Below are 19,897 nucleotides of genomic sequence, written 5' to 3'. Positions count from 1 at the left end.
CATGTAGCCAAAATACGACCCAGCTCACGTTGAATTTAACATACGTCGCAGTTGCTGAATATTTTACGTTAACGACCCGATGGGGACAACTATAGTCGTGAAAACTCTTGGAAAAGAGAAAAGAAGTGAGCCACTCTTCGTGCGCCGATAAAAAAAGTTTGTGTGGGAGGATATTTTCCGAATATTTGTGACTTTCTTTGCAGGGTCACAAACTATAGAAATGTATAAGCTTGCCGTGAGTGACGCGATAGGCTCACAGATGGAATCGCGTTTTGCACGTGGCCAAACTTTTTTTCGCTTTCCTCTCGAGAGATGATAAAAGTTGGTCGTCAGCTTATTGATTGATTCTTTTTTCCACCCCCACGCTTATGATTTCATAACGCCCGAGGTTATTAAATCTATAGACATTTTATTTTATAACATATATACGAGTAGGAAAGAACTTGATCAGATTATCCTGCGCGCTGTCAACCAAAAGACGACAGATGACGTCCTTTGCCCGTGGCCGCTTTCATTGATTTAATGTCTCGTGTGGCCTATCAGATATTAAAAAATACGCACTGAGTTGTATAAACCATTTGGGTTGTTATACACACACGAAGAAAATTGCAGTCTGGCGTAAATGAGTTGCGAAAATGAGCTGAGAATATTGAATTGGCGTCATTAAACGAGATGCGACACGAACCTAGAAACAATCAACGATATACAACGCACAACAGGACGAAAAAGGCTCAAGTTTGTAAGTAAAACTTTTAAAAAGGAGTGACGGCAGCTGCATCTTAGCTTTAAAATTTTATGTTTTCATTTTCTATTATAGAAAGAAGAACGGATCAAGATTAGAACGTTGTTGAACACCTGGCTCCGTTACGACGAGATGATTAAGTTTTTCTCATTAATTCATTTGACAGGGCAATTCTTGTCATTCCAGTTGAACATTTCAAAGCAAGGGAACTAAAAAAAATGTGTGTAGAGAAACTCTTTCATGTGGACGTCACACAGTACGTTGCATACTCCCTGTGGTGCTGCCAATCAAAACGGGGAGAACATGCGACGAACATGTCCATATAATATGCTGGCTGCTATCCGCTTGTTTGGCATTCATGTCATCAAAGAGGTAGGACGAGATGGTCTAATCGATAAAGATGTTTCTCAAATATGTACCCCAAACAAAAAAATATATATAAAAAAAAGGGGGAGGGCAAATATTGAATTATCGATTTGTTGATTCGGTGTCGATGTCGATCCTGAGAAGGATCCCTTCCGGACAGACTCATCCCTTTTTAAAAGTGTGCAACCATTTTTCGTCTCTCATTCCGAAAAGCTATAAATTTGTTTGGCTTTTTTTTTTTTGCCCCCATGACGCGCACGTGAAATATATCGACCAGCTGTTTTCATTCCCAGCTGTATGTATATTTGATGACGAGACAGTATACAGGTTTGGTGTAATTTGGTATGTGCTGGTTTTGGATTTTCCCCAACCACTGAAAAGATGACTCATTGGCTCCAATTTGAAGCCAACGACGTTGGCAAAGCAACTCAATACGTAGTACTTACGTCGTTTATTTTAAAAAGGATTTTAGTGTCGGCTTTCAAAGAGTGCTTAGCTCATTCATTCGAGTTCAACCAGAGTTCAACAACATTTTTGCTAATTATAAACTCAACAACTTATCTGGCTGATAAATGCAACTGTCAATTTCAACACTTGTTTTTATCTAGAGATAGGAAAACGCTTGCTAGTGAAAAACACGAGATTTCAAAAATAGTTATTTTTATCGTGAAAGATTGCGTACCCAGAGTTTACGAACGCGCCGCTTGAAGAGGGTATCAAACTTGCATCACATCTTTCCCCTTGTAAAACAGTTTTGACAAGTCGTCCGTTCGTCGGTCAAGTCATTTAGTCTCTCTTTAAATTCAACGCGCTCATATATATTTAGATCACAGAAATGGCGTCGACTGAAAAGACAGTCACGCTGTGGCTTTACAGAGCTATTGCTTTTTTATCGGTTGTCGCCTTATTGTCGAGCAAAGTCGTAAAAGCCGATGACGTTCGACGAAAAACTTTGACGTTTCATTCTAGTTTGGAACAAAATAGCAGGAAAACAAGAGACATTGTCCTTCCAGTTAATGAATATGGGGATGGAAAAGATTTTTCCATTAACCAGCATGTTTCAGAACACATTGAAAACGACAGGGTCAAGCGACAGGCTCCAACCTTACTCTCACAGGGTAGCAGTGTTCGAGGTTTTTTGCCAACACTTCCTGCCAACAGCACTAGTGTGGTGAGTCATCTTTTGCAATATTTTGTTAATAATTGTTTGAACTAGCATCCTTAATTCTGAAGATGAATCTTGTCATGTGGCAATTCACATTTTTTGTAAAATGTCTCCCAGGCAACACACAGGATCTTATTTTTCTGATAATTGGCTAGTACAGAGTGACTTCCTGTTCCAACTTCAGATTATTGTTAAGTTTCCTTCTTGTTGCTGCCTGCATCTTTCTTTTCTTTGTTCTTGCCCCCCAACAGCCATGTAGGAATCAATATCCTCCCCCTCTTCTGGGAAAAATAAAACCCCATTGGCATTTTGACAAATTTTCTAGGATTAAAATATTGTCTGCCTGATTTTTTTCTGAATTCCTTTAAACATTCTTTGACAATCACGTCTGAAAAAACAAAGCAGATAAACGTGTTTTGTTATCCTGTTGTGTAAGCCGGGATGAAAAATCTCTACGAATCTATCTTTTATTTTTGCAAAAATTTGTTCTCATCACAAAAGGAATATTCGAGAAGGTGTACAATTCCAAATCTAACATTTATCGACTTTTATTTCAGTTTCCTTTGAATGACACACACTTTATGCTGACTGTTCACTGGGCTGGAGAAGGTTCAGATGTTGTTGTTTGCCTTGCTCGAAATCCTACACAGAGTGCTGATGCCTCCTCATCCGTCTTCGTGTCCTACGATTACGGACGTTCATTTGTCCGCAAGGTTTGAATAAAAATAGACCTTTAGTTAAACCTTAGGAAACCATTTTACTTGAAAAACGTTGTTATTTCCAGGACCACCTGTTCGTGCTGCCGAATGGCAAGCCAGCATCCATCGGTCGTTTCTTCAACCATCCCAAAGTCAACAGTCATGTAAATATTTCAACTTTGATTGCGAAATTAGCTCTTCAATAATACAAGTTTTTTTGTTTTTTTTACAGTATGTGTTTACCGATGTCACCAACAAGCACATGTTTACCACGACAAACAGTGTACATACGGTCCAGTCGTATCCACTGGATTTTGCTCCCGAAGATATCACATTCGATGAGAAGAAACCCTTTTCTATTATCGCTTATGATAAGTCGGATCGCCTTCGTCGGGTAAGTCCACCCTAATCTCTAACATTAATTTCTGTTCATACATTCAAAAATTAATTTTTTTGTTTTTATTTGGACAGTTGTGGTTCAGTCGGAATTTTGGAATGGATTGGTCGACGGTCCGTGAATTTGTTAAGTCGTGGTTCCTCGACGTGACAACATCACCTACCACGTTGTACGTAGAATACGAAACCCCCGGAGCCGATAACATCGTCTTATCCTCAATCAGCATGTTTACCGCCACCAATGATGCTAAAGTCGTCATTGCCAATGTAGAAGATTTCGAATTGAGGGACGATTTTATGCTGGCCACTCGACGCAATCCTGGCGGCGATTTAGATCTACTTGTTTCCTACAAAAGAGGGCCTTTCGTGGTGGCTAGCTTTCCTTCTAAATTGCGTCGGCGTGATTTCCATATTGCCGATATTTCCGAAGGCCAATTAATGGTCTGCGTCAATCACGACTCGATGTTGACCAATCTCTACATTTCAAACGTGCCCGACGACACGAAGGGAGTTCAATTTTCCTTGTCGCTCGAACGTGTTCTATATTTCTACCCGGAAGGAGCTTTTCCCAATTCGTGGTTGAAGGATGTAGGAGCCGAGGCATTCATCGACATCCATCGGGTGGGTAAACTAAGAGGGATTTATATCGCCTCGCAGTTCCGTGATGCGAATGCTACGGCCCTGACAAAGACGAGCGTCACTCCCGATGATTTGGTGACAGTTGTCACTTTCGACAAGGGCGGTGAGTGGAAACTTATCCAGCCGCCCAGGTACGATGACGAGGGTCAATCCATCGACTGCCAACGCAGTAAAGGATGTTCGTTGCACCTCAGTCAAAGACTTTCACAGCTCTATCCCATTAACAAGACGGCCCCGATTTTAACAAGCTCTTCTGCTCCGGGAATTATTGTCGCTACGGGCGTCATTGGAGCTTCTCTTAAAGGTACTAAAATCATTTGTATTGCAGTCATTCTCTGTGCCAATTGTGTATGACGCATGTCTTTAATTACTCAAATCAATAGGTCACCCGGGCGTGTTTGTGAGTGCCGATGCTGGATTAACGTGGCATCAAGTGCTGAAAGGCAGCTATTGGTACACGATGGGCGATCACGGTGGTGTGCTGGTGGCAGTAAAGATGTTCCGCGCTGATGCTGCCACTACAGAATTACTGTACTCGACGGATGAGGGTGAAACATGGAACACGCATCAATTCATCGATGAACCCATGCGCGTGTACGGTCTCATTACCGGTTAGTTTCCTTTTTTTCTTTGTTGCATACTTGTACTTTTTTTTCTTTCTAATTTTTGAATGTGTGTTTTATATTTAGAACCCGGAGAAAACACTACCATATTCACAATGTTTGGCTCAAAATCTGGTAGTCACCAATGGATTATTGTCACTGTAGACCTCAAAGCGGCTTTCCGTAAGTTTCAATTTCTGATTTGGAAGTGAATTTTCATATATTAATTTTAGAAATTTTGTATTCAAAAATTATTAGAATACGAATGCAAAGAGGAGGATTACAAATTGTGGTCTCCAAGCGGCAGTTTATCTGGACGACCTTGTCTGTTAGGTCATCAACTTAGCTACCAACGACGAATGGCCCACTCGAACTGCTACAATGGCAAAAGTAACAAACAGATTTGTTAGATTCTGATGTTTATAGCGATAATTAAATGATCTAAAATTGCGAAGGTTATAGCCGCCCTACTATTATTGCCAACTGCGAATGTCGCCGAGAAGACTACGAGTGTGATTTTGGATTCAAAGAAGAGGAAGTAACGAATCAATGCATTCGAGATCCAGATTCCACTGTCGATGTTTTCTCTGTGCCCATGAAATGCCCGCCAGGCGAATTCTATAATCGAACCAAAGGCTATCGATTAGTTCCCGGCGACACTTGCGTCGGAGGAGATGGTGGTTCTCGATTCGCACCTGATAAGGTCGCATGTCCCGTCACGGAAGAAGCCGATTTCATCCTAGTGGCCCAGCGACAGAAAATTCTTCGCATCGACTTGAGGAACACAGAACGTCTGGACGAATTTCCCCTTCCAGCATTGCAGAATGTTTTCGCTCTGGAATTTGATATCCGCTCCAATTGCGTCTACTGGGCTGATTCGCTGCAAGACAAAATTTGGCGTTTGTGCCTAGATGGGAAAAGCGTCCCGCAAATCTTGGTCGAAACTCAGTTGGAGAGCATCGAAGGCATGGCCTTTGATTGGCTAAGCAACAACTTGTAATTGCTTCAAAATGAGTGAAAATTGCTGGCGATTTGTTTGTTCACCAGTCTTTTTGTCTTCCTGATTAGGTACTTTGTTGACGGAGCCCGTGCCAAAATTGAAGTCATTCGAACAGACATAAACAATACGGGCAGAATGAGGCGAACCATTCTCAACGGAACTGTTTTGGACAAGCCTAGGGGTATCACGGTGCACCCCGTACGCGGTTACATGTTCTACACGGACTGGTCGACGGAGAAAGCCTGTGTTTGCAGGGCCAATCTGGATGGCTCATCCCAGGTATTTTCCCAGTCATATTCTTGGTTCGTTCCATTGATTAATTTCGTTTATAACGATTAACAGGAAAAGCTAATAGGGGCTCCAATGGTTCAATGGCCCAATGGTGTAACGATCGACTTCTTTGCCGACCGGCTTTACTGGGTTGATGCAAAAAGCGACTACATTGCATCTGCCGATTTGGATGGCAAAAACATTAAAAAGATATTAGAGGGAACGGTTAGTATTGTTTTGTTTTTTTTTTCCTTGCGTTCCAATTTGTAAAAATATGTGTTTCATTTGAATCTGTCAGGATCAAACACTTCACCCGTTCTCCGTGGCCGTATTCAAAAACGTCATGTACTGGGATGATTGGAATGCTCAGGGTATCTTCATGGCAGACAAGAACCGCGGCACAGGTCTCTCTACTATTGCTAGTCGGCTTCCTGGAGTCATGGATCTAAAGGTTTTTAATTAAAATAAGTCCCCCTTAAAAATAAAAAGTTTACAAATCGCTAATTGTTTCTCCTTTAGATCTTCTCGCAAAGTTTGCGGCACGGTAGCAATGCTTGTTCTACTAATTCTAGCAGCTCAGCTAGTGTCTGCCCATTCCTGTGCATGGGTCGACCCAACAACGGTTATTCCTGCATATGTCCAGATGGAATGCACGTCGAATTGCAGGCCAATGGCAGTGAAAAGTGTCTCTGTCCTGACGGCCATGCCCCTCAAGCTAATGGGTCCTGTTCATTAGGTGGGTTACTTTTGTTTGTCAAATAGCGGTGACCCTTATCAGTTCACTAATTTTTTTGTGGCTTAATTTTTAGTGAATCAAACTTGCCCGGAAGATTATTTTGAATGTCAAACGCTAGAAATGTGCATTCCTAGCTTATGGAGGTGCGATGGAGATAACGACTGCCACGATAAATCAGATGAAGTAAGCACTAGCTTTTGTTTGTTTTTTCACTACAATCTCATCTGACCAAACTTAATAACCTAATACAAAATGAAAGGCCAATTGCACAACACCGTCCTGCAGTTCATCCCAGTTTCAATGCGGAAATGGCCGTTGTATCCCGTCGCATTGGCGATGTGATTTCGACAACGATTGTCTCGATGGCAGCGACGAAGTTAGTTGCGGTAAGTGAAAGCATTTTCTGTTTTGATTTTGTATGCGTGGCTTTTATTTTCATTTGGCGCCGAGTGTACTAGTCCTTTCCCCACCCTTTTCTCCTTTTATATTCAACACAACCCGCACCGCACCCGACCCTATTGGGGAGGGTAGGATAGGGCAGGATAGGGTGGGCTGAGTTGCCGACTGAAACCAACCCGTTTGACGCAAGGTGGCGGACCTCAGACGCCGGCAGTCTCAGTCCGAGTTGTGTTCGGTTTCACGTACTTTCCCTCGAATTCTATCCAGAAAAAAAATATTTAGGGAAAAAAAAATTTCGATTTTCAATTTTTGCATTCCTCGTTTTATATCTATGTGCGAAATTTTGTGATCGAAGGTTAGTAGTGTTGCAATCGTCTGAGCAGACTTCCCTAGGCTTCTGTTTTTGTTCGACAAAAGTTAAGGCAGCGGCCATCTTGTTTTTACGAAAGTGCCACGTGTGCTACCCCATCAAGATCGATTCAAGTTCTTCCTTTTCCGATGAACCCGTCACGTCTTAGTGGCACTTGGATGCAAGCAGAGTGAAAAAAGGAGACAAAAGAAAGCAAAAACTGAGCTCGTGTGCCCGATAGCGTGCAATCTCCTTGTTACCAAGCTCATCGTCCTCCAAGGCCGTTCAAGGGCTTCGTTTCTGTTTGTCTAATCAAGCCCACATCGCAGCGACCATCTTTTCACAGTCTAACTCCGCCCATTGGCGTAAAAATTGGATTGGCGCCATATTTGAAGCTACTTGACAAGTGGGATCGATGAGGCTGCTCTTAGCCTTATGAAAAAAGAAAGGCATTCGATACAGCGTGAGCAAAATGGAACAGAATGCGGAGACAGGCGCTGGAGGTCCAGCTGCTGGTCCAGGAGATCCACAAGTCGGTGCCGCTTCGGCTGCAATGACATATGCCAATTTGGAAACGTTGACTCGACTCAATACAGAAGAGTTGACGTCCATCTTGTCTAGCACGGGCCATCACGCCCATCACCATCATCGACACGAAGAAGAGGAGGAAGAAGATGGAACTCATTATGCTGACGCTTCGGCCAATGGCGATGGCGAAGAACCTGATGCCGGCTATATTGTAACCACGGCCACTGAGGCCTATCATCAAGGATCTTATGTTGTTACTGCCGCACCGTCCGCTGACACAGCGGCCAATAATGGTGGAGGTGGTGGCGGAGAAGGTGGATTAGTAGACGATCAATCGCCGACAGACAATGAAGCGTCCGGACTGTCAGTCCATTCCTATTGTAAACCGAGCAACAGTCAAGAAGTGGTTGAAGGGCGTTCGTCAACTGGATCTTCTGATGTTGTGCCTACTCGATCTTCATCCAGTGGGAACGCAACAGCCGCCGAATTGCTCGACTTGAAAACGGTTCTCCCAGGACCGACAACACGCCGAGTTTTGCTCATCGATGACGGCCATGGCGATTTAGAAATGGCCAAATCTGATGTCGAATTCTTACTGAGAGGTGATGCGGCTGGAATCGTTCTCCGCGAAGGCAAAAGAAGCGAAGTGTGGGCCCGTTTCGGCAAAGTAACATTCCAGGGTCGGAAAGTCAAAGGCTACGTCGCTTGCATCTACTGTCGACAGGTATATATTGAAAAATTACATTTGTCTGTGCACACAACTAATGATGTTTTCTAATTAAAACCAGGTTTATGCTTTCGGTGACGCCCATTCTACTGGCACGTCAACATTGAAAAAACATCGGTGTCTTGCCCAGTCATTAGTAACCACAACTGGTGCTTCACCATTGACCCCAACTAGTGGTGGCGGTGGATCAGATCGATTAATGCCTAGTCCAGCTCCCGGTTCTTCCTCTCAGGCTGATCAACAGCAAAATGCGTCGTATGTCAATTTCCCTTCACCGTCCGTCATTGTCAGCATTGCTACTGCCGTCCGCAGCTCGGCGGATGCGCCCGAACAGATTCCGCTCAATTCTTCCCCACATCAAGCATCAATGACAAATATTGTGACGCGTTATTTGGCACCCTGTGATCGCGATGAATTGATTAGAAATGCAGGGGTCGTTCTCGGCTCTGGTTCGATCAGCGCTGCATCATTTCTTCAGTTGTCCAAAGCTCTGGTTGAACTTGGGGCGAAACACGGAGTGGCTCTCGTCGATGATTTGTCTGCCATTTTCAGTTCGCCATCATTCGAGACGATCTTGCCCAGCATTGCTCACGAGTATCGGAATCATTTTGCAGAAGAAGCACGTACCATCTCCGTCGGAGGCATCGGATTGATTATCCGTGTTCAGCCGGGTTCCAGAGCCCAAACTGCTGGCCAGTTGGTTCAAGTAACTTTGGGAATCAGTTACTGCGTCGATAGTAATCAGAACGGGACGGACGTGTCTCCTTTCTTGCGTCAAGCGCCTTTACGACACATCCAGCTGAGTGTGGATCAAGACACGTCGACTCGTATTGGCCAGCTTGTGCAGCGGACGTTGAAGGAAGAAAGATTAGATCATCTGCGTCGTGCGATTGTTTGCAACTCGATCGAGGTGATCAAAGAATCATTCACTGGGCAGATGACGGTTCCCTGTGCCCACGATTCGATCGGAAGGGCGTTGGCTTTAGCCCAAGAGAATTGTGCGTCAGCTCGCCAAGATTGGAGGAATTTCCATGACACGATTCAGAAAATGGCTAATATTGTTCAGGCAATGGGTTGGGAAACTCAATTGACCAAGGCCATTCAACCGATCGGCGGAGTGGCTGGAGGAATCGTCTACCGGCTTAGATTGGATGGAACTGGTGATCAACGTGTCGTCCCAGATTGGCGAACTATGCAAATTCTTTCAAGATCCGTCCGTTTGCAGCGTCTGGAATCAACTGGATCGTCAACTTCTCGGTCATTTAGCCGCGTTTTATTCCAGTATGGCTTCCGTTGTGGCTAAAGTCAGCAGTTTGGCAGCGTGTCCGACACTTTGTAATGTACTACTGGCAAGAAGTCACGTGATGTCGCTTTGCACCCCTAAATGTCACGTGGATCCTCCTGCGCTTTCGGCTTTGAAACACGCCTTACTAGAAGCCTTGAACGGACATTGGCCATTAGAGCTGGCCCACCGATTGGCCTGCGTTCTGCATCCGGCTTTTAAGCATATGCGTCGGCTAGATGTAAGCGATCGCGAGCGTATGGAAACTTACGCAATGGTGCGCAATTTGTTGAGGCAGACGGATCATCAGCCGGTCTCTGAACACATTTTGCGCAGCACTTTGGACAATTCGATGACGGGCAACAACCGCAATGGAGAATTGAAACGGAAAATGTCGAGTCGGACAGTCGGCAATGAAACGACGCCGACTAATAGCTCGGCTGCAAAGCGACAGAGATCGGCCATGCAGAACCTTTTGCCTACGTCGACGACGCCGACAGTGTCAACAACGCCATTGATCTCCAACAACGATATTGCCTTCGATTTTAGCGAATTGGCGGATTTTAGTTTGCATTGCGAAAGCGGGAATAGCAATGGTTTGACGTTAGTTCCGGAACAGCGCGATGAGTTGGATCTCTATCTGGAAGAGAAAGTCATCCAACAAGATTTGATGGAATTGACGAATGTTTTAGTTTATTGGAAACATCGGCAATCAGTCTTCCCCGGCTTGTCGCAGCTGGCCTTTTGGTTGCTGGCTCTTCCCTCCTCCGCCACGTCTTCTTTTGCTTCCTCTAATGTTGTAGCTTCGTCCAAATCCGATGCCGTCCTCCATCGTCAGCTCTTTCAAGTCGTGACTCAAAGTAGTTGTTCCACTACTCTTGTTGAATAAAAAGATAAAAGCATAGGTTTCTATCCCGTCAAACGTTCCATGTGTCTCTTCCTTCCCCACTTCCTTTCTTACTTCTGTGTAACAACGAGAAAACAAAAAGAACGTGTACATTTGTTAAATCGAAAAAGAATGCGGTTGTCTTTGATTTGAATGTTTGATAATTGTTGACCATGTCTTGCTTTAGACTATAATCCTTGTTCATCGGATCAATTTCGTTGCAACAACGGCCGCTGCATTTCGGCCCGCTGGCGATGTGATTTCGAAGACGATTGTCGCGACGGTTCCGATGAAGATAATTGCACCACGACGTCGATCCCCAGTGGCAATTCCACGGCCACCACTTGCCGACGTAAGTTATCCCTTTTTCTTTAAATGCTTTTTCTCGTGCTATTGCTAAACAAATGTGTTGTGCTTCTTTAGCTGGAGAATTTTCCTGCGAATCGAATCACTACTGTCTTCCAGCTGCCTGGAAATGTGATGGAGAAAGCGACTGTATTGATGGCTCGGACGAGCACGATTGCAGTAACAATTCTTGCGAGCCATGGCAGTTCCAGTGCGCTAACAAGCGATGCATCATGAAATCGTGGGTGTGTGACCGAGAAAATGACTGTCATGACGGATCGGACGAAATCAATTGTACCACCACATCCACTATTAGTCCGCCGAGGCCGTTTGTTCCGCTGTTCCCTCAGGTGAGATAGTTTTTCCAGCAGTAATTGGATCGTAGATGACGTGTGTGTTTATTGCGATTGATTGTGACAGGGCAACTGCAGCGCCACCATGTTTGAATGTGGCAATCGTAATTGCGTTCCGCTTTGGTGGAAATGCGATGGCCAGGACGATTGCGGTGATGGATCTGATGAATTGGCTTGCCCGGGGTCTAATCCTACTAACTCGACCGTCACCACGACAGCCGCTCCAGACAGCCACACTTGCGGCGAGAATCACTTTCAATGCAATAATGGTGAGCTTATTATTTTGTCCGTCGTTTTGTTTTCTTAACGGTGTTTTAAATTGCATTTTTGATAGGCGATTGCATTTGGGAATCTTGGGTTTGTGACAAGGAATCGGATTGTGCCAGCGGGGAAGACGAAGAAAATTGTCATGGAACCGAAACAGGTGAAGGAGGAACCGAATGCACCGAATTCCGCTGTCTTCATTCTGGCGGATGCATCCCCTTCTCTGCGCTGTGCAATGGTCATCAGGATTGCGCCGACAATACGGATGAAGAGGGCTGTGGTCTCATCATGCCAGGTAATATTTCTTACGGCGGATTTTCAGCTGTGTAGCTCAAACATTTCATAAATTAATTAGGAACTAATTTGACTGTGGAATGTCCGCGAGGATCCTTCCGCTGCGACGGCTCCATGTGTTTGCCTTTGCGCCTCTACTGCAACAACGTGACGGATTGCTTACGACGGCACTGATGAATTGAATTGCGCATCCGATAAACGCGTCTACCAAGTGTCCCGCATCTTTATCGATGACAAGTATTCCAACAGCACAACTCTGTTGGTCGAATGGGAAATTCCTCCACCCGCTAACGGAACTCAGCTTCAATATTTGCCTTCTTACTCTGCCGTTGGTCGACCAGCTGTCAACGGCACCCAATGGCTCAACACGACGTGGACCAACGCTACTGAATTGCGCCTCTTCAATTTGACAGCCTACACGCTGTACAATATCACCGTTTATGTAAGACCATTGCAAGAAACTGATGTAGGAGATGCGCATCCACCTTCGCTCTATGTCACGGCTCAAACGGCTATGGGTGCTCCGTCCGCGCCGTGGAACGTTAGCCTTCATCAAGTCAGTCATTCGGAAGTTCATGTTCGCTGGAATGCACCAGTGAAGCCCAATGGAATAATCACAACGTACCGGATTTACGTGGAGCCCATGGCTCCTCCTCTGGTGGTTGCCGTTCCCGTCAGCAAAACGGATGCCATTGTCAGCTACAAGTTTACTGCTGGAACCAACTATTCATTCCAGGTGGGCGCGGAGAATCGCTATTCGGCTGGCGAGCGATCCGCTCGCAAGTATTTAGCGTTTGACGGCTCGGCTATCATTCCGTTGGTGGAGAATTTGCGCACGTCTTCCATCGGCAACTCGTCCGTCCTGCTATCGTGGTCAGCGCCGAGCGGTAGCAATAGCAACATCACGGGTTATCAGGTTGTCGTCAAGAGCGGCAATTATTATGCTCAATATCCGGTGATAAATACGACGTCGACCAGCATCAACGTGACTGGACTTTCTCCAGGCGTCCGTTACAATTTGGAAGTTTCGGCCCGTCGTGCACGCTTTACTGGACCACCGTCTTCAATATTGGCCATTACCACCGGCGAAGAATTGCCTGGTATTAGTGATTTACGCGCCAGCGTTGCCAAAGGTGACATGACGGCTGTCAAATTGGAATGGCATCCGCCCAAGGACAAGCGCAAGCTCAAATGGGAATATGGCATCTATTACGGTGTCAACTTAAAGGTATGTTTACGCAAAGCTTACGACATTTTTTGATTTCTTTTCTTTTTAAAACGATACCTAGAACTGAAATTGTTGCCACGTAATGAACTGAGGAGCAATAATTGGTCACTTCCGGGCCTGTTACAAAATTATTATTATTATTTTTTAAAACTAACACGAAAACAGATAATAACCAAGTACTTATTATTAACGAGTTTCCGTTTTGTCGTTGCGTGCAGGAAATGTACCTGAACGGTGTACGTAACCGGACAACGGACACGACCTTCACGGTCAGAGAACTGGCGGCCTGCGAGTCGTACACTTTCGATGTGGCTATTATCGGGCCCATCGGTTATGGTTCCGGCTCGGATGGAATGGTCTCGTTGACAACGGAATTTGATCACCGTTCGCCACCCAAGAATTTAGCTGTTCGTCCAGCCATGTCTGGCTCGAATGACATGGCTGTGATCAGCTGGGCACCGCCTTGCGTCGTTCTCGGCATCGATTCAACCGGTTTAGGTTACTTGGTTGACATTCGTGACGTAACGCTGGACAAAATGTCGCACGTGACTCTACAACCGAGTCGTAATGCGTCCGTCCAATTGCCGCTGGAAGTCCATTACGGAGCCCAGTATGAAATCAGTGTCCAAACGGACGCTACAGGAGCCCGTCCATCACCTGTGGTGACATTGTCAGGCCCAGCCATTCCTCCACCTCATCAGCTTTCCATCGGCAAACAAGTTGGCGGTAACGTGACATTGTACTGGAGAAACCAGGATCTCCCACACGAGATCGTTTCACACAATTATTCCTACGTCATCTGGATCAGCAAAGATAGCACCTTCCAAGTAAGACGTTACAGAACAAGAAAACTAAAGACAGGTGTTTTAATTGTTTGTTTTTGCTAGGATCTCAACAAGACGCTGCGTTACGAGTCAAAGGAGCCTTTATTTCAGTTGCCAGAAGATCACCACGGTGAAATGTATTACGCGGCTGTGTCTATTGTCGATTCGCATGGCTACTCATCGGCTCGCTCGGAGCCGTTGGATATGCTTTTCGTCTTTGCCGAAGAAATCACGCCGTCTTCTGGAACAGCTGAGGCCGGATCGTCCCACATTTATGTAGCCGTTTCCATTGGCGTCATCATCGCTTTGGCTTTGGGTGCTAGTTTAGTGATGCTCTTGATCCGCCATCGTCGACTTCAACGCTCTTTCTCCTCGTTTGCTTCGACGCATTTTAATACGAGGTATTTTTTTCTTTTTATTGTTGAAAAATGATAGAATTTTGTTTTAATTCATTTTTTTTTTAATAGATCGGAATCCACTATATTTTCTGACCAAACACTCGAAGATGATGATTCGCCCGTCATTCGTGGATTCTCCGATGACGAACCTCTTGTGATTGCGTAGTTGAAAAAAATTGGAATTTCACCCAAATTCTACTAAAGAAGAAAGAATGAGCCTTTTTACTATTTTCTTGTGGTGGTATGCATCAGTCCTAGAATTTCTGAAGGGGCTGTTTGAAAAAAAAAAAAAAGAGAAAAACGTAAAAGACCTTGGTCAAATATCTTATCCCACTTCTTACCAATCCTGTATTTCCTATCCTTCTGACCTATAAAAAAGAAAAGAACTCTGAAAACTTTAAATATTATCACCCAAAAAAGTTTTCGTTTTGGGTTTTCCCTTGAATGAGAGAGCAGGAAAAATGTCGGTGATCGCTAAAAAGATAAGCCTTGTGTAAAAGATCCCGTCTCTCCTCATTCCCATTTGTGATAATTCCCGATTTTCTCCCCGTTTATTCCTTTAACCCCCACTTTGATTGTATTGATTTTTTTTTTTTGTTTTATGTGATGGGGTTGATTGAGGGATTCGGTTAAACAACACAACCTTGCCGATTGATACCGCTCTCTTAATTTGTCATCACATTTTTTTTTTTCTAAACCAAAAAACATTTCAACATATGAAAAAAAAAGAAAAAATTCTTTATCGGATCAAATCGGCATGTTGTAGAGTTACCTTTCTTTACGTTTTCTCGTCTTTCATGTCCCGTAAAACATGTATCATAGTGTTTTTTTTTGTTTTTTTTGCAAATCTTGTATTTTCTTTTTCCTTCTTTCTACTTTTTTGATACTCCAAAAAAAAAACGTGAACCGGTCGCCATCCGTTGCGGATAGCGAAAAATAAATGAGCAAGTACAGATGAAAAAAACAAACAAAATAAGTCATAATTGTAGCTAACATTCTTTTGTTGTTGCTAGGCTAAAGAGAAGGGAGAAAAAAGTGAGTAGCTTTAGGTCACGGTCGTTATTTTCTAAATGTACTATTTTTTATTTTTTTTTATTTTTAAATCCAGTTGCCTTTTGAATAAACAGGAATTTAGGAGAACGAGAAATGGAATCCAAAATACGTTGGGTGGCCTGTTAACCGGATCGGCTTTTGACCGCCTCTTTCCCACTGTAGGGATTCAACAACTGCGGCGTAGATGGGCGCCATATTTGTCGGTAGATTGATCAAATTCCAAGTTATTTGAGTCACGTCCTCTTTTGTCATCGGCTTTGGATTCCTTGTTAAGGCTTCCATGTGTCATGATAGGACGAGAAAGGAGAAAAATTAGAACATTTTCAATAAACCGAAAATACCGCATCGGCAGTGCTTGGCCTTATAGAAATGCTCACCACATTTGACACGTTCTCGATGCTGATGATGATATAGTGTGCGAACATTGGGATCAAACCCTGCACTTGGGAAAGCGGACGAGGCAGCCGTCAAGCGTATCCTTGCACCACCCAGGTAATTCGATCCCCCACCGTCAGGACCCAAACTCAGTACGCAACTTCACGGCTAAATAAACAAATATGTGGAAGCGCTTGCCTTTGTTTTGCTTGTGCTCACATCAAACAGAAAAGGAGACCTTAACCCGAACACATTCGCCGAATTGTTTGGACGATCCAACTCGGATTTCGGCATTGTTTTAAAGACCAAAAAGAGGCCAGCCGAGATGTAAAGGAGAGAACGTACACACTTCACTTTTTCCCGACTCGATTCTTTAAAAAATAATAATAAATTCTTTTTTTCTTTTTCTTTAGGCAGCTAAAAGGAGGAAAAGGATTTTGCTGTTGCAGCTGGGCCGGATGAAAATAACTATGTAGGCATCTATGTATAAGAATCATTAAGGATGCCTGGACGGGGCTGCTCGACTGACGTAATGGAGTACCGACCGCTTTTTTATTTTTTATTTATTCCTCAAAGTTTTAACAACAAACGGGAAAGAAATGACCTCCAAACAAACAACCGCGAGGAAATATCTCATAAAAATGGCATAAAACAATAATCAAATGCGCGCGCTAGCGCAGGCGTGTATTGTAGAGTGGGGAAAAGAAGGGGGGAGTGTTGGATTTCAAGTAGAGAATGAGAATATTAGAAGACAATCAAACGTGACCGGAACAATAGGAAAACTCTCCTTTCATTTGAAAATATCATCCGCGTAACCCGGTGTGTGTAAAATTGCGTGGTCCGCGTCCGCGCATTTTTTCGTCATCGTAACATTTGGTTGGTTGCTCGGTGAAGCGTGCCAGCTCTCTTGTGTGCTCGCGAACGTGTAGCGAATTACAACTCCATCTTTTTTATTCTATAGTGTAATCTGAAAATTTGCTTTGCTGATGATTTATCGAGAAAGAACCGGTCAATCTTGTTTTGGATTTTCTTCGTTAGCGATGACCAATTTCCATGTCGTTTCGTGAAAAACGAAAATCATTTTTTTTTCTTGTTGCCATGGTGACGAAATAGCGCAAAAACCCAAAAAGAAAAACGTCGTGTTAGAGATGATGTCGAGCGGATGATTGCCGACTCACCGTCAACCGAATATCCAAGTGGAAATAGAACGTCAAAGAAAAAGGAAGGAGCAGACTGGATATTTCTTTTTCTTTTCCACATTTTTTGTTTTTTGAAGAAAAAAAAAAAGAGAATGAGCTAAAAGAGCAGCCGAGATGAGCCGATTGATGATATTCGGTCTGCTTCCAATTGAATGCACACACATAGCGAATCTGTTGGCTAGACGCGATGCCCAACACGCGCGCAGATCAAGAAAATGGACCGCTGCTCTTTCTTTTTGTGTTGCCATTCGTTGAAACCCAGTCAGACAAAAGAAGACAATGTCTTTTATTTTTTTACATCGTATAATGCTCCATTCTTTCCCTTTTCAGAACACAACGTTCACGTTTACTATCTTCCTCGTATCAAGTTGAAAATTGATTGATCGGGCGTATCCTCGTTCCTAGCAAGGTCTTTTACAAACCGGCGAATAAAAATGAAGGAAACATGGAAAGATTATGATGCATCAACTATTTTTTTTTTTTTTTGTGTGTTTCCCTTTTTGTTTTTATTGCCGGAGACCTTATCAGAATTTAGATTGAAATAAAAAATAGAAATATTTCCAGAAATACTGAAGGGACTGTCTTACCTATTGCCCGAAGCTCAACCGGTTCCCGTGTTCTTCTATACTGAGAAAAATCTAACGTATGCGGTTAAAATTCACTTGAGGGCACCGTGACTTGATCTCTGAATCGGATCAAACAAAATAAACCTGCTTCAAAAAGAAGAAGAAGAAAAACATGTTTTCATCACCAGGCTAAATAAGAAAACAACAGCCAAAAGAAAAAGGACGGTGCTGGTATTACGTGGGGACAAATGATGACGGCCAACGTGCACGGCGTACCTGCTGAACTATTTTGACACGTGAACAAAATGTCGTCAAAAAGTTTTGATTTTTTGTGAGTATGAAGGGGGTTAAAAAAAAAAAAGTCGGGTGGTCTTTTTTTGTGTGGTTGATTCGCTTTCGATTTCCCGTTCTATTTTCACGTATGACACGTTTGAGCGATGCCGTGTTTTAGTGTTGTGCAAGTTGTGTGAACATGAAAAACAAAAAAGAGAGGGGAGGGGGAGGGCAATGAGTCATCAGCGTGACCAAAACAACTTTAAACAAAAATAAATGAAACTTTTTGTTTGTTTTCACCAGCAAAGTTTGAGTGGTTGAGGGAATTGTGTGGAGAGGGGGGGGTGAAGCCCCACCGGTACAGTGCGCGAGAACCCCCTCCTAGCCACTGTAGATGAACGGTCGTTTCCCAGGAGCGCAAGGAATGAACCGGACATTGTTGTGTTTGTCATCGATTTTTTTTTTGAAATTTATTTTGAAATTTATATGACTTATTGTTGTATTCAGGTTTTTCTTTGAGGGTTGTCCGGCTTCACACCGACAATAGCACTCAACCGCGTCTATTTATTATTATTATTCGTCACGGAAATCTTCCCATGGTCGTATAGCAACTGATAAAATACAAATTTCACTTGCCACTGTTGTAGATGTAATAAGTTTTTCTTATTTTAGAGTTGCTGACGACGAGGGCGGTCTGATTCATCTGCGGTCGTGCGGTCGATTACTCGGACATCCACAGCGTAAAGTGCAGCGCCAGACACACACACACACACGTTGCGTGACTACGGGATTCGACTTGCACATACTCCCACACAATCACCATATTGGGACCAAGGGAGTTGATGAATATTTGTTTCACATTTCGTAAAAAAAAAAAATTGCATTAGGTGACTCAATAATCTGGGGGACCTTCTGTTTTTTCATCAGTCATTTCCCCCCTTACTTTTTTTTTATGCCTATGATTACTAAAATTATTTACGAGCTGACAAGTTAATTCCATTGACAGCAACACGGAGAAAAATGAAAACAAAAATGAAAGGAGAGGGTAATGATGTTTGATGATAATATACGACTCGTTCCGTATAGACACGCCTTGTCATATTCTATATAATCCTAATCATCTGCCTGTCATGTGGAATAACTGCCATCATTGCCGTATACTAAAAAAACAAACAAAAACAACAACCCTGTAGCATTAAACGGAGGGGGGCCGCCCAAAACAACAACAAAAAAGAACAGCAGATGACATGGTTGTTTCCCCCCCAAAAATTTCAAATGTTATGCAAATCCTGTCCAGGCTAAGGCCCAGGAGCTAAAAGTCAAACGTATAAACTCTCTTTGCTTGTCTCTGGGCTTCTTTTTGAACCAACCGGTTTTCAGTCGATCCCACTCGACTGATAACAACATCTGTCGTCGTCCATAACCGTTAGTTCTGTGGCTGATGCACGATACTGTGTGGCTCCACAACACGGCCACCCATTCCCGTGTGTTTCTCTCTTTTTAATTCACAGAATTTTTGTTTCCACTCGTGGAAATGTATGTATCTTTCAAACTTGTAATGTAGGCAACAAACACACAAAGAAACAATGGCATATTAGTATTGAAATGGTAAACGACGCCATTTTGTTCGTTTTTTTTTCGTCTTGTATATTGATCGAAATCGACTGCGTGTTTCGCTGTGTGGGTGCAACTTCTGCATTTTGCAAGAGTAGAAAATCTATACATTAAGAATGTGTCATTGAACATTCATCCAAAAAGTAAAAAGAAATACTTAGGCTGTTGCACAAAACGGCCACCAGGGGAAAAAGGAAAGCTGCCTTGCCGTCCTTTTTTGTTTTCCACTTTTTTTTCCCTAGTCGCAATGGCGGCTTTCCGCTAGAGGCGCCACGAGGTGTGGGTTCGTCAGCCTCGCGGTAGCTCCGACATTTCGACTTTCGGTT

At 43.6% G+C, this 19,897-nt stretch overlaps 2 protein-coding genes and 1 long non-coding RNA gene across 5 annotated transcripts; 2 read left to right on the top strand and 1 right to left on the bottom strand.

The window, feature by feature from the left end:
* The first annotated feature begins 1,784 nt into the window (after positions 1-1,784).
* Positions 1,785-15,209, top strand: LOC116916344 (sortilin-related receptor). Its single transcript, XM_032921569.2, is given in 24 exon segments — positions 1,785-2,279; positions 2,831-2,986; positions 3,058-3,135; positions 3,204-3,365; positions 3,443-4,310; positions 4,390-4,617; positions 4,696-4,791; positions 4,867-4,998; positions 5,064-5,604; positions 5,677-5,887; positions 5,951-6,103; positions 6,177-6,329; positions 6,398-6,614; positions 6,688-6,797; positions 6,874-7,000; positions 10,973-11,137; positions 11,209-11,480; positions 11,551-11,752; positions 11,818-12,042; positions 12,103-12,200; positions 12,202-13,269; positions 13,488-14,096; positions 14,157-14,494; positions 14,561-15,209. Coding segments are annotated over 24 exon segments (6,642 nt in total). The 5' UTR covers positions 1,785-1,943; the 3' UTR covers positions 14,658-15,209.
* Positions 7,219-10,821, top strand: LOC116916345. The gene is made up of 2 exons (XM_032921570.2): positions 7,219-8,614; positions 8,679-10,821. Exons 1-2 carry the CDS (start codon positions 7,835-7,837, stop codon positions 9,918-9,920), a joined length of 2,022 nt encoding a protein of 673 aa, XP_032777461.2. The 5' UTR covers positions 7,219-7,834; the 3' UTR covers positions 9,921-10,821.
* A 341-nt stretch (positions 15,210-15,550) lies between the features above and the next one.
* Positions 15,551-19,859, bottom strand: LOC116916358. 3 transcript variants are annotated; one of them, XR_006643394.1, is made up of 4 exons: positions 19,729-19,859; positions 17,706-19,674; positions 15,922-17,638; positions 15,551-15,819 (listed from the first exon to the last, which is right to left on the bottom strand). It is a non-coding gene; the product is annotated as an uncharacterized LOC116916358 (long non-coding RNA). The 3 variants fall into 3 exon arrangements; XR_004390613.2 differs by having other exon boundaries at positions 15,922-17,828; positions 17,923-19,674; XR_006643393.1 differs by having other exon boundaries at positions 15,922-19,674.
* Between the last annotated feature and the right edge of the window lie 38 nt (positions 19,860-19,897).

This window comes from Daphnia magna, linkage group LG2 (genome assembly GCF_020631705.1).
Source record: "Daphnia magna isolate NIES linkage group LG2, ASM2063170v1.1, whole genome shotgun sequence".
In the NCBI taxonomy this organism is placed as follows: domain Eukaryota; kingdom Metazoa; phylum Arthropoda; class Branchiopoda; order Diplostraca; family Daphniidae; genus Daphnia; species Daphnia magna.
The sequence above is the reverse complement of the archived record's forward strand: the minus strand, read 5'-3'. Positions and strand labels throughout refer to the sequence as shown.

Excerpts from the sequence above, each read along its gene's own strand:
- LOC116916345 (XM_032921570.2), top strand. The coding sequence starts at position 7,835 with ATGGAACAGAATGCGGAGACAGGCGCTGGAGGTCCAGCTGCTGGTCCA. Across the intron at positions 8,615-8,678 it reads CTTGCATCTACTGTCGACAG|GTTTATGCTTTCGGTGACGC; the intron begins GTATATATTGAA and ends AATTAAAACCAG.